Raw genomic sequence first — 12,400 nt, 5'->3', positions numbered from 1 at the left:
ACTGAAAAAAATCCATGTATAAATGGAGCTGCACAGTTCAAACCCATGTTGTTCAAGGGTCAACTGTATGTAGTGAAATAATTACCACGATAAGGTTAGTTATCACATCCATCACCTCACACAATTACCTTTTTTTGTATGTGGTAACAACATTTAAGATTTATTCTCTTAGTAACTTTCAAGTATATAATACAGTATTGTTGACTATAGTACCATACTGTACATTAGATGCCCAGTACTTGCCCTATTAACTGGAAATCTGTACCCTTTGACCAACATCTCTCCATTTCCCCCATTACCCAGGCCCCTGGCAACCACCATCCTACTCTGTTTCTGAGTTTAACTTTTTTAGATTCCACATGAGTGAAAGCATACAGTATTGTCTTTGTGGGACTTTTGTCACTTAGCATAATGCCAAGGTGCATCCATGCTGTCACAAATGGCAGGATTTCAGAAGATTAATAACATATTACTTAAAGATTTCAAAGTACAGAAACAAAGTCCCCCTCTCTTATCTGCTAGGCATATTGTTCCAAGACCCCCTGGTTGCCTGAAACCACAGATAGTACCAAACTCAGTAGATACCATGTTTTTTCCTACATATACATAACTATGGCAAAGTTTAATTTATAAATTAGGCACAGTTAGAGATTAACAACAATAATAATAAAATAGAACAATTATAACAATATACTGTAGTAAAAGTTATGTGAATGTGGTCTTTCTCTCTCTCTGTGATAACCAAGACAGCTAAGGGACTAACAGGTGGGTAGCATACACTGTGTGGAAAAAGGGATGATTCAGGTCCCAAACGAAATGGACGAAGACAGCGTGAGATTTCACTCAGAGTGGCAAGCAATTTAAAATTTATGAATTGCTTATTTCTGGAATTTTCCATTTAGTATTTTCAGACCATAGTTGACCACAGGTAACTGAAACCAAAGAAAGCAAAACTATGGATAAGGGAGGACTACTGTACCTGTGGAACACAGTAGGAACCATATGAAAGTGTTTTCCTGGAGATGTAGAAATGGGGAATGAGGAATTCCAGTTTGAATCTAGATGCTATTATTAGATACTCTTAGATATTATTTTCATAATGTTAAATTTTGGGGTATGATAATGGTGCTGTGGTAATTTATGAGACTCTTAGGCTGCTGAAGTACTTACAGGTAAGTACTTAAGATGTAAGTATTTTAGAAAATAAAGAGAGAAAAAGAAAGTAAATATACAACAAAATGTTAAGAGGTCAATCTAGGTAAAGAGTATATGGGTGTTCATTACACTACTCTTTCACCTTTTCTGTTGGCCTGAAATTTTTTAAACAAAAAGCAGGAATGCATCCCTGTATATATCAAGATATGCACAGGGATATTCACCAGCAACATGATTGATAAGAGCCCAAAGTAGAAACAATCCCAATACACATCAATAGTAAATTTGACAAGTAAATGGTAATAAATAAGTGGACAAGTAAATTACAGTATATTCATATAACAGAGTACTATAATACAGTAATGAAAATGAACCAACTACTGTTCACACACCACACGGGTGAACCTCACGAATAATGGTGAACAAATAAAGCTATACACAAATAAGATGAACAAGTATTTGTTGAATAAATATCTCAGATAAGACTCAGATAGGATCAGGGCTGTCATTTATCTTTGTTTAGCAAAAGTTTTATTCACAAACAGTACAAGAAAGATTAAAATGAAAATATATAAATTATTTAGGAGAGCAAATTCCTTTCAAGCACCCTCAAGCACATTTATAAAAACTACCCGCATACTATTGATCTGCTCCACTAATTAATCATAACATACTGCTGATTTCTCAACTTTTTTAAAGACCCAGTCTGAATGAGAACTTGTATTTGATAGTTATAAACCCACACTACAAATACTTTTCTCCATTGAATAAGGGTTTCAAACTGTACTATAATTAACCAATTTTAATTTTAAAATGTAACCTAAATTCAGATTTATAATCAGAGATTATTTTTAAAAGCGACATAAAATACTTACATTAACTTTGAAAGCTTGTACAGTGTTATCCAGAAGAAGAATGTTGCAATCCACCTCTGTATGCTGTCTGTCTCGGGCCAACTCTGATGCTCGTACATTGTAGGTTCTGCCGGCAGGCAATCGGAAACGTGAGGTCATTACTGTCCACACAAGGTCTAAGTTGGGGAAAAAAAATTCACTAAATAAAGTAATAGTTCAAGATACAAAGTAGTTTAAAACATGTATTTTTCAACTAACACTTAGGTAAAAAGCAGCTATAAATTTTGCAATAGCCAGGTAAGAATTACAGGTATAAAAAAATATCATATATATAGTTCATTATCTAAACTAAAATTACACACTACCTGGGAGAAGAGCTTTATTTTTAACTGTTCCATTGACAAAACAGATAAATTGTTCAGGGAGTCATATTCTAATTCAAAATATATAAATCTTGTACTAGTCAAAAGAGGGAAGAATATGCTACCTCAGGAAGTTGAACATTACTCACTGATGCAAATATTAAAAAACACTGTAGTCCAGCTGGTGTGGTTCAGCAGTTGAGCATTGACCTACGATCCAGGAGACTCCTGGTCAGGGCACATGCAACTGCCTGGGTTTGGGGCTCAATCCCCAGTAGGGGGCATGTAGGAGGCAGCCGATCTATGACTCATCATTGATGTTCCTATTTCTCCCTCCCTCCCTTTCCCTTCCTCTCTCTGAAATCAACAGACATATTTAAAAACAAAAACAAACCCAAAAAACACACTGTAAAGTGGTAACTTTACACTTGGAGGGAAGGTTATTTAACTCTGAAGGGCTCCTCCCTCTATTAAGCTTAAGATTTGGGGGAAAACAGAGGAGTTTGTTTTTAAACACAGTATCCTTCATTTTAACTATCCTCAAATTCAAATTCTAATAGGTTTATTCTTATTATCCTTAAGAACACAGAAACAAAAACTTAAGTCTACAGATCTTTGCTTCTCGATTTGTAACCTAAGAGGGGGAAAGTATATTGCATATAAAAGAACAGATATCACAGTGATATAAGCAGCATTTGATGCTAAAAGACGATGAAGATGTAGCACCAAAGTCTGAAAGAAAATTATAGTTAAATCCTTGATTTTGTGGAACTCAATTTAATGGGCTTGGGATTTAACAAACAAAACTTCCAGTCCGTATGTCATATATGAAAACTAACACCTCGTTAATTTTAAAATGCTTTAAGCCAAGATGTGCTTATCATTAAATTAACAGAATATTTTTTGTTATTAACTCACCGTTATTTTTAACAGATTTTAGTGAATAGGCAATATGTTGGAAAAAACACTAGTAATTTTGCCAACATAAGTAAATATTACATATCTACAACTATAAATCCAAGTGTCACTGCTGGTAAACAATGTTTGGTGAATGATTAGTGCATGATCACACCACATCCCACGTGATAGGTAATTGGTTCTGTTGTCTCAAGGCATGACTTTCTGCAGCAGTTTTAGCTGGGCTGGCTGATGTTCAACAGTGATAAGCCATGGCCCAGCCAATGTGCATTTGTTTACTCTCAGTGACTGGTGAATGCATGCATTTACTAGACCTATTGGGTATAAATTTAAAATTACTATGACACATATAGAAAACTTTTCTGTGAAATTAAACTATTCATACATAATTAATTTTAAGTACACAAACCTGTCTACATAAGTAAAAACAGGTAAACTAATTTGTCAATTTCTTAACCTACGCTATCTGGAAAACCTACTTTATTATATAATGGACTTTGTGCTTTAACGGACACCCCCTCGCCTGAATTAGTCATTATATCGAGGTTTTACTGTATTTGAAACACAGAAGTATATACCCAAAAAATTACAATTCATGTTGTGGACCCTCAGAAAGAAGAGCAACTGCTGTGAAGGGTTCCTGGTGGCTAACTGGGTTCAAATTAAAACAACAAACAAAAACAAAAACAGAGCCCAGAGCCCAGCAGCCATTTCAACACAGGGGCCTCTTATGCAAACTGCACTTCACAGAGAGACCTGCACTAAAACTACCTGCCTCTGCCATCTACCTGTGTTTCTGCCATCTGAGCCCGTCCTTACAAAGGAGTTCCTGGAATCCTATTTAACCAATAGTACAGAGGTTTTCCCCATCCAATCAAAGTTGCACAGTTCCAAACAAACAGAGTGGCTCTATTCTGATCAATCAGGACAATGTCTTTTGGAGCAATTAAACTTCGAGATTTGGAGTCCTCATTTGCATGAGGGCAGATCAATCAGGGACAGGGACTTTTGTCTATATGAGCCAGCTCTCCTCTAGCTCTGGGAGCACACTTTCCCTTTCCACCAAAGACTGCCTTTCCCCAGCTGAGCTAAAACACCGAAGATGTCTCACCAGAGCACAGCGTAGCAGACCAGCACAGGCCAGAGCAGACTGGCACAGAACGGAGCAAACCAGAGAACGGAGCACACGGGAGCAGAGTCGCCGACCAGAGCAGTGCAAAACAGACTGGCACAGAACAGAGCAGACCAGCAAGAAGCAGAGCAGAGCTGTCTAGCCAGAGAGGCCTGGCTGTAGAGCCTCCTGGTCCCAGGGATGGCTAATCCTAGGGCTGCCTCACAGCCATGCTGTATAATTGAGCTGTTTTGTACTGAACAGTTTCCTTCTTCACTGCACCCCAAATTGGGGATTCCTGTTGGCGTTGAAATGGTGCCAACGACCTTTGGTTGACAATGTGAAAGAATAAAGCTAAAGACATTTTCAAACAGTACTTCAAATCCACAAAACTTCCCTCTTAAAGACATTAGATAAAGGAAACAAACTACACTAGAAACAAACACAAGTACATAGAATTTTTAAATATGAATAAGCAATAAGTAGTAAGACATTTAAATGAGAAGGCAAAAAAGTAGTAAGAAACAGCAGTTAAAATCGGTGGTATTCAATAACTGCAGCCGACACTGTAGACTCTTCATGTCAAAAGGATTAAAGCTATAAGTAAAAGTCAATGTTACACAATTATAAAAATTGTATAAAGGAAAACAGCTTTAGCAGGTTAACAGAGTAGGACACAAAATAAGTGACAGTGATTGGTGGTTTCTGGTTCCACATGTAAGAAGCTTGGAAGTCTGTACTCCATCCTAACAAGTAAAAAGCAGAACAAAATCAGCAACTCTTCTTGGATCTGTAAGAGAGAGGACACAGGGCAAACCACTGCCCCCAATACTGGAGACAGGCACATATGAAGTCACAGCTTACCAGAGTAGAGACACACAAGCAGAAGCTGTCACAGAAGCCAGTGCAAGAGTAGTAGGAAAGGCTGAACTGTAACTGACGAATTGCTGGTGGCTCAATATGGACAATGCTGAGTTTAAAAACTCCAGGGGGGCCCGGCCAGAGCGGCTCAGTTGACTGAGCATCATCCCATGTACTCGAAACGTTGCTGGTTTGATTCCTGGTCAGGGCACACACATGGGTGGCGGGTTTAATCCCCAGTCAGGGAACATACAGAAAGCAACCGACCGATGTTTCTCACATTGATGTTTCTCTCTGTCCCTTCGTTTCTCTAAGCATGTCCTCAGGTGAGGATTAAAAATAATAATAATAAAATTAAATAAAAACTCCAAGGGGGCCCAGTTATTGGATGGCTCCCACAATATTGTGAGACTTACCTCCAGCAGCTCAACCAGATTCCCATAGTAAATATCGGAGAGAAACACACGAGCTTTCCGCAGGTTGGATGGGGTGGGGTGACCATTATGAAATTACACCAGAGCACTCTGTTCTTCTTAGCAAGGCCTACCCTCAAAAGAAACTAGTTAACCAGAGCCTAACTGACCTGGGGCAAGGAAAATACCTAACTCCAGCCCACTCTAGCCATGTTGTTCCACCTAAGTGGAGAGAAAAAATTAAAAACACTTGTGAAATTCACAGTCCAGAGGCACAGGTTCACTAAAATACTGAGAGCTAATCAAAGGATTAAAGAATAATTCCCCTACCCCCCACCTTACTACATTACGAAGGCCCTATTTACAGCAGTTCCTTTTAGCAAAATATCATTTACAAGGAATATCAAAAGGCAAAAAACACACTGTGAAGAGACAGAGCAAGCATCAGAACCAGACACGGAAGGTATCTTGGAATTATCAGACAGGGAATTTAAAACAACTATAATTAATATGCTAAGGGCTCTACTGGATAAGGTAGACAGCATGTAAGAACAGACAGCAATGTAAGCATAGAGATGGAAACCCTAACAATGAACCAAGAAGAAATGTTACAGGTGAGAAAACAACAGATATGAAGAATGCCTTTGATAGGCTTATTAGTACCTGAGACACAGAAAAAGAATCTCTAAGCTAGAGAATATATCAATAAAATCCTCAAAAAAATGAAAAAGAGAACAAAGACTGAAAAACAAACAAACAAATTACAACAACAAAAAACAGAACAGAATATCCAAGGACTGTGGGAAAACTACAAAAGATATAACATAAATGTAATGGAAATACCAGAAGACAAGAAAAAACACACAGAAATAAACCAATAATGACTGAGAATTTCCCCCAATTTGTTTTGACAATTTCCCCAAATTAATGCTGTACATCAAACCACAAATCCAGGAATCTCAGAGAACACCAAGAAGGAAAAATGCAAAACAACAAAACAAAACAAACAAAACCACCCCACACCTATGCATATCATTTTTAAACTACAGAAAACCATAGATTTTTAAAAATCCTAAAAGGAGCCAAAGGAAAAGAAGCACCTTACCAATAGAGAACAAGTATAATTATATCTCACTTCTTAACCATGCAAGGAAGAAGAAAGTGGAGGAAAATATTTAAAATGTTGAAGAAAAAAAACCTACCAACCTAGAATTCTGTATCCTAAAAAATTACCTTTCAAAAGAGAAATTAAGATTTTCGCAGACAAAAAGAGAAAGAGAATTTGTTGCCAGTGGATTTGCCTTGCAAGATATTTTAAAAGTTCTTTAGAGAAAGGGAAATAATATAGGTCAAAACTCACATCTACATAAAGAAAGAAAGATGATCAAGGAAGGAAGAAGTGAAGGTAACTTTAAACTTTTATTTTATCCTTAATTGATCAAGTAGATAACAGTACAATACCCTCCACTGGAGTGTGGGGAATTTCATAGGATTTTCCAAATGTGATTCAAGCCCCAAATCAGCTTTGTTAATCACAAGAGAGATTACCCTTGGTGGGCCTGACTTTATCAGGTAAAAGCCTTTAAACAAAAGACTGGAACCTTCCTGAAGTGAAAGAAATTCTGCTGCTGGCTTTAAAGACATGATCTGCCACATTGTGAGAGGGCCTACGACAGGGCCTTGTGGCAAGGAAGTGCAGGGGCCTCTAAGAGTTGACAGCCAGCAAGGAACTGAAGACCTCAGCCCCAGAGATGATTGTACTTTTCAACGACAACATGATTTGGAAGAGAATCCTAAGCTCCCAAAGTCCAGTCAGCATGTAGATTGTAACTTTGTGAGAACCAAAACCAAGCTGTACCCATACTTCTAACCCACAGATACTGGGAGAAAATAAATATGTGTTGTCTCATGCTGCTAACTTTATGTTAATTCATTATTACGCAACAGAAAATGACTATCTTTCACAGTGGTACTAGTCAAACAACAAGCATGCACAAGACATAGAATGAAAATATACAAAGAACGAAGCAACATACATGATAGTCTCTTTGTGCAAATTCCACTCTTGCCTGTGATGTTTCTATACTTCCCCCCTTCCCAACCCTGCCTTCCCTTTACCAGGGGTGAGTGGTCTAGTGAAAGTGACCAAAGACATAAGGAAATACAGGAGTAACAACAGAATCAGCAACTAAGTCTTAACAGTAGGAGGAGTTACCAAAAAAATTGGTCAATGTTATAAAGGTATCCCAAAGTCAAAGCAAGGTATAGGAATGACAAGAGCAAAAGATTATAAATGTATTTTGCTAACACTAGTCTTTCCCATTTACCATAACACTTACTTTTAACATTTGCACTTATACTTAAAGACTTCAAACCTAAAGCATAAGTGAATTGTCTATCCAGCTCTTGAGATTTCTCCCAAAACTAACATTTTTAGTTAGCAAGATACCGAATATAGTCACCCTTGTTGCCACATTTATTTTCAATTCATAAAGCAATAATTCAGCGTTATTTCAAGAGAATTGTACTACCTGAAAATTCTAACTTTGTGAAAGAATATATTAAATCTTCATGATGTTCCAGAAAGGGGAAGAAATAAAAAAAAAGTATCCATCACAATTTTTTTCACCTGAAAGGTGTTTTAGTACTATATATATATTTAGTACTATATATATATACACACACACACACACACACACACACACACACACACACGACTGCTGTCAGTGGAAAAGAGCCCATCTCCTTTAAGGAAAGAACATGAATTGTGATCTACAAAAATGTTCATTCCTTTAAATATACTCAATGTACCAATAAAATCTTAAATAGTCTAAAAGTTCTAGAATTCTGATCTTTTTGTCTACTGATATTAAAAATTTATACACATTATGCTAAGTAAAAAGAGCTGAACATAAATGATGATATTCAAACTATAAAAATTATGGACAAAGATATAAAATTAATGCAGTACAGAAAGGGTAATCATTTCAACAGAACCATATACAAAAAAATAGGAACGTCAATCCATACCTTGCACCGCATGCAAAAATGAACTCAAAATGGATCATAGATCTATGTAGAACCTAAAATAATAAAACTTTTTTTTTTTTAAACTTTATTTTTGTAATAAAACTTCTTAAAGAAAACACAGGAGAAATCCTTGGTGACCTTGGATTAGGCAAGTATTTCTTCAAAACATCACCGTACACACAATCCTTAAAAGAATAAATTGATATGCTGGACTTCATCAAATCAAAACATCTGCTCTTCAAAAGACACTGTTAAAAGAAAAAGATAAGCCAGAGAGTGGGAGCATATATCTGATAAAGGACTTATATCTAGAATATATAAAGAACTCTCAGAACTCAGTAATAAGGGAAATAATCTAATTAAAACACAAAGAGGAGATTTGCAAGATACTTCACCAAAGAAGATATATGGATGACAAATAACCACATTCCAAAAAAAGCCCCACATCATTAGACATAAGGCGCATGCAAATTAAAACCACAATACGGTATCACTACATATCTATCATAATGGCTAAAATTTTAAAAAAATAGTGACAATACAAAATGTGATAAGAACCAGGTAAAAATGGATCTCTCATTCATTGCTGGTGGGAATATAAAATGTTGCAACAATGTTGGAAAACAGTTTGGCACTTTACAAATTTGAACTCATTCCAACTTTATGAGCTACCCATTCCATCTCTAGGTAACAAATGCGTGTATGTCCATATAAAGACTTGTTCATGAATGATCACAGTAACTTTATTTGTTGTAGTGGGAAACTGGGAACAAAACAAGAGTCTATTAACAGGTAATGGATTTATTCAGATGTGGTACATATTTATTCACCTGTAGTAAGTACATTAATAAAATGGAATGTAAGCAGTTAAGAAAATAGAACTATTACATGCAACATAAACAAATCTCAAAATAATTATGCTGAAAGTAGATCAAAAAAAGAGAGTACATACTATATGATTCCATTTACATAAAATTCTAGAAAATACAAAATAAAGTTTGGTGACAAATAGTAGACCAGCAGGATGAGAGTAGGGTGTGGTGGTATGGAGGAAGAAATCACACTGGGACACAAGAAAATTTGGGGGAGTAATGAATATGTTCATTACATTGATTGTGGTAGTAGTTTTATGAATGTATATCAAAACTTATCAGATGTTATACTTTAAATGGATAGTTTATTACATACTATTTTGCCTTAATAATTTTGTTAAAAACACATATGGCCAAACCACTTAAGAGGCAAAATATATAGAGAGAATTTGATGTTCTGGTTCATAACCTGCTGGCTATATAACTAGATTCAATTTAATTTAACATAATGAATATTTTGGCCATTTTTCTTCATCATGTTAATACGCTTAATTTCTTCTACAGATGGCAGGTAGTTTGTTCAAGGTTACATAAGCAAAAGTGATAGAGTGGCATGTGAATCCAGATGTGTCTAATCTCAAAGGCAATACTATTATTTCCACCACAATATAATGAAATTTCTACTTTCTCATGCCAAAATTATTCTCTTGATCTTTTCAAAGTCAACTATAAAAGCATCTAAATTAATTGAAGAAAAGACATCGCTGAAAAAGAATGATCACTATTTGTGAGTTTTACAAATCTCCATTCTTTACCCAATTTTCATCTCAACATTCTCCACCACCGAAAATGTGAACATGAAAAAAAACCACAACCATAGATAATGTAACCTGTTTTACAGTAAGGGCAGAGGGAGTAACTCACTAATAGAAAAAGAATTACAGGTGGATGGGGATTCAATAGCAGAGCTTTGCTGTTGTTTTATTTTATTTTGCATAGCCTATTATTTCTAAACTCTCTCAACGCCTTCCCAAGTCAAGTTCCTAAGTCAATGTCCAAATGGAACCTACTGCAAATATGAATGAATGGAAATAACTGCAAATGCATGGGGAAAGCAACAAAAATAGGGCACCCATTCAGTCAATTAGCCAGTGGTTGACCTATTGCGCAGTGCAGGACTACACAATCTCTAAATTCCCTTCTAGTTCTAAAATGCAATCGTTTCTCATTTCTAACATTTAAAAAATTTTCCTTTCTCCCTAAAATAGAATAAACAAATGAATAGTAAATCAGATAGATAACACAACCACACAGGGAAAAAAAGGTTCCTAGTAACTGTTGAACATAATATTCTTGACTGGGGTTGACAAACATTTTCTATAAGGAGCCAGACAAAAAATACTTTACGTGTTACAGGTCATACGATCTCTGTCAGAACTACTCAATTCTACCTTTGTATGGCATGAAAGTAGCCATAAATAGAATGTAAATAAATGAACACAGCTGTGTTGCAATAAAATTATGGATACTGAAGTTCAAATTTCATATAATTTTCATAATTTTGTTATGAAATTTTTTTTTAAACATTAAAAATATAAAAATCAGTTTTAGTTCATGGGCCATACAAAAACAGGTAAAACAGGTGGCAGGTCAGATTTGACTAGAAGACCAGTTTGCTGACACCTGCCCACGACAACATATCCACAGCAGGATTTATTCTCAGAATAAATCTAAAGAAATGTCAAAAAACAAACACAAAAAAACCATAAGCTTGCTTGGCCAGCATGGCTCAGGGGTTGAATGTCGACCTATGCACCAAGAGGTCACAGGTTCGATTCCCGGACAAGGCACATACCAGGGTTGTGGGCTCGATCCCCAGCTGGGGTGTGCAGGAGGCAGCTGATTGATGTTTCTCTCTCTCTCTCTAAAAAAAATCAATGAAAACATATTTTAAAAAAACACCATAAACTTTACTTATTAAGTTTGTTGTTGGTAGTGCTCTTGATGCAGCATTCTGAAACTATTTTGTGTGTATTACATAACTGAACAAATGTATAAATACATTAATGTTGTTGGAAACCAAGGGTCTCACTACAAGAGACAGATCAGATATGGCATGGAGAAAGCTGCAACATTAAATTTGAATTAGAGATATTGATAAAATCTCATTTTAAAAAATATATTTTCTCTCTTTGTGTATTATTAGAACCTACAAGCAAAAAGACACCAATGAACATACCTAATGCCCTACATACTGTTCCCCACTAAAAAGGAATGAGAACTCCTTGGGAGAAATGGATGATTCCAGATCTGGGGCAAGGAAAAATACAAGGTCAGGCTGAATATCTTGTGCCAGTAAATAAAAAAGTCCTCAAAATCTGATTAGGACAAGTCAAAAAATATGAGAGGCAGATTAAAAGGGTTCTTACCATCCCTGACCAGAGTGGCTCAGTGGTAAGAGTGTCGGCCCTCAGACTGAAGGGTTGCAGGTTCGATTCCAAGTCAAGGGCACATACCTGGGTTGCAGATTTGATCCCTGACCCTGGTTGGAGCACATGTGGGAGGCAATCAATCGATGTGCTGTGTCTCTCGCACATCTGTTTCTCTCTCTCCTTCTCTCTCTTCCTCTCTCCTCCCCCCGCCCCCATCACTTCCACTCTCTCTAAAAATCAATAGGAAAAAATATCCTCTGGTGAGGATTAACAAAAAAAAAATAAAAAGGGCCCTCATCAGCCAAATGAGACAACTTAAGTTTCAAAATAAATAACAGGAATAGATAATACTCTGAATAAAACAAGGAAGGAGCCATAGGTCTAACCTGATACCAATTTTTTTAAGTGAGGTAAAGGGATAACCCTTCTTTGTAGAATAATGTCAGATGATA

General features: G+C 36.2%; 1 protein-coding gene across 4 annotated transcripts in view; it reads right to left on the bottom strand.

The window, feature by feature from the left end:
• Nucleotides 1–12,400, bottom strand: part of PTPN4 (protein tyrosine phosphatase non-receptor type 4) — a 183,245-nt gene that overhangs the window by 142,408 nt on the left and 28,437 nt on the right. For all 4 annotated transcript variants that reach the window (XM_081141862.1, XM_081141859.1, XM_081141860.1 and 1 more), the window contains exon 2: nucleotides 2,031–2,185. In XM_081141862.1, the coding sequence (XP_080997988.1) occupies nucleotides 2,031–2,168 (138 nt within the window). In that variant the 5' untranslated portion in view covers nucleotides 2,169–2,185. The remainder of the gene's footprint in view (nucleotides 1–2,030; nucleotides 2,186–12,400) is intronic.

This window comes from Miniopterus schreibersii (assembly GCF_964146895.1).
Source record: "Miniopterus schreibersii genome assembly, chromosome: 7".
NCBI lineage: Eukaryota > Metazoa > Chordata > Mammalia > Chiroptera > Miniopteridae > Miniopterus > Miniopterus schreibersii.
This window is presented reverse-complemented; position numbering and strand designations above follow the sequence as displayed.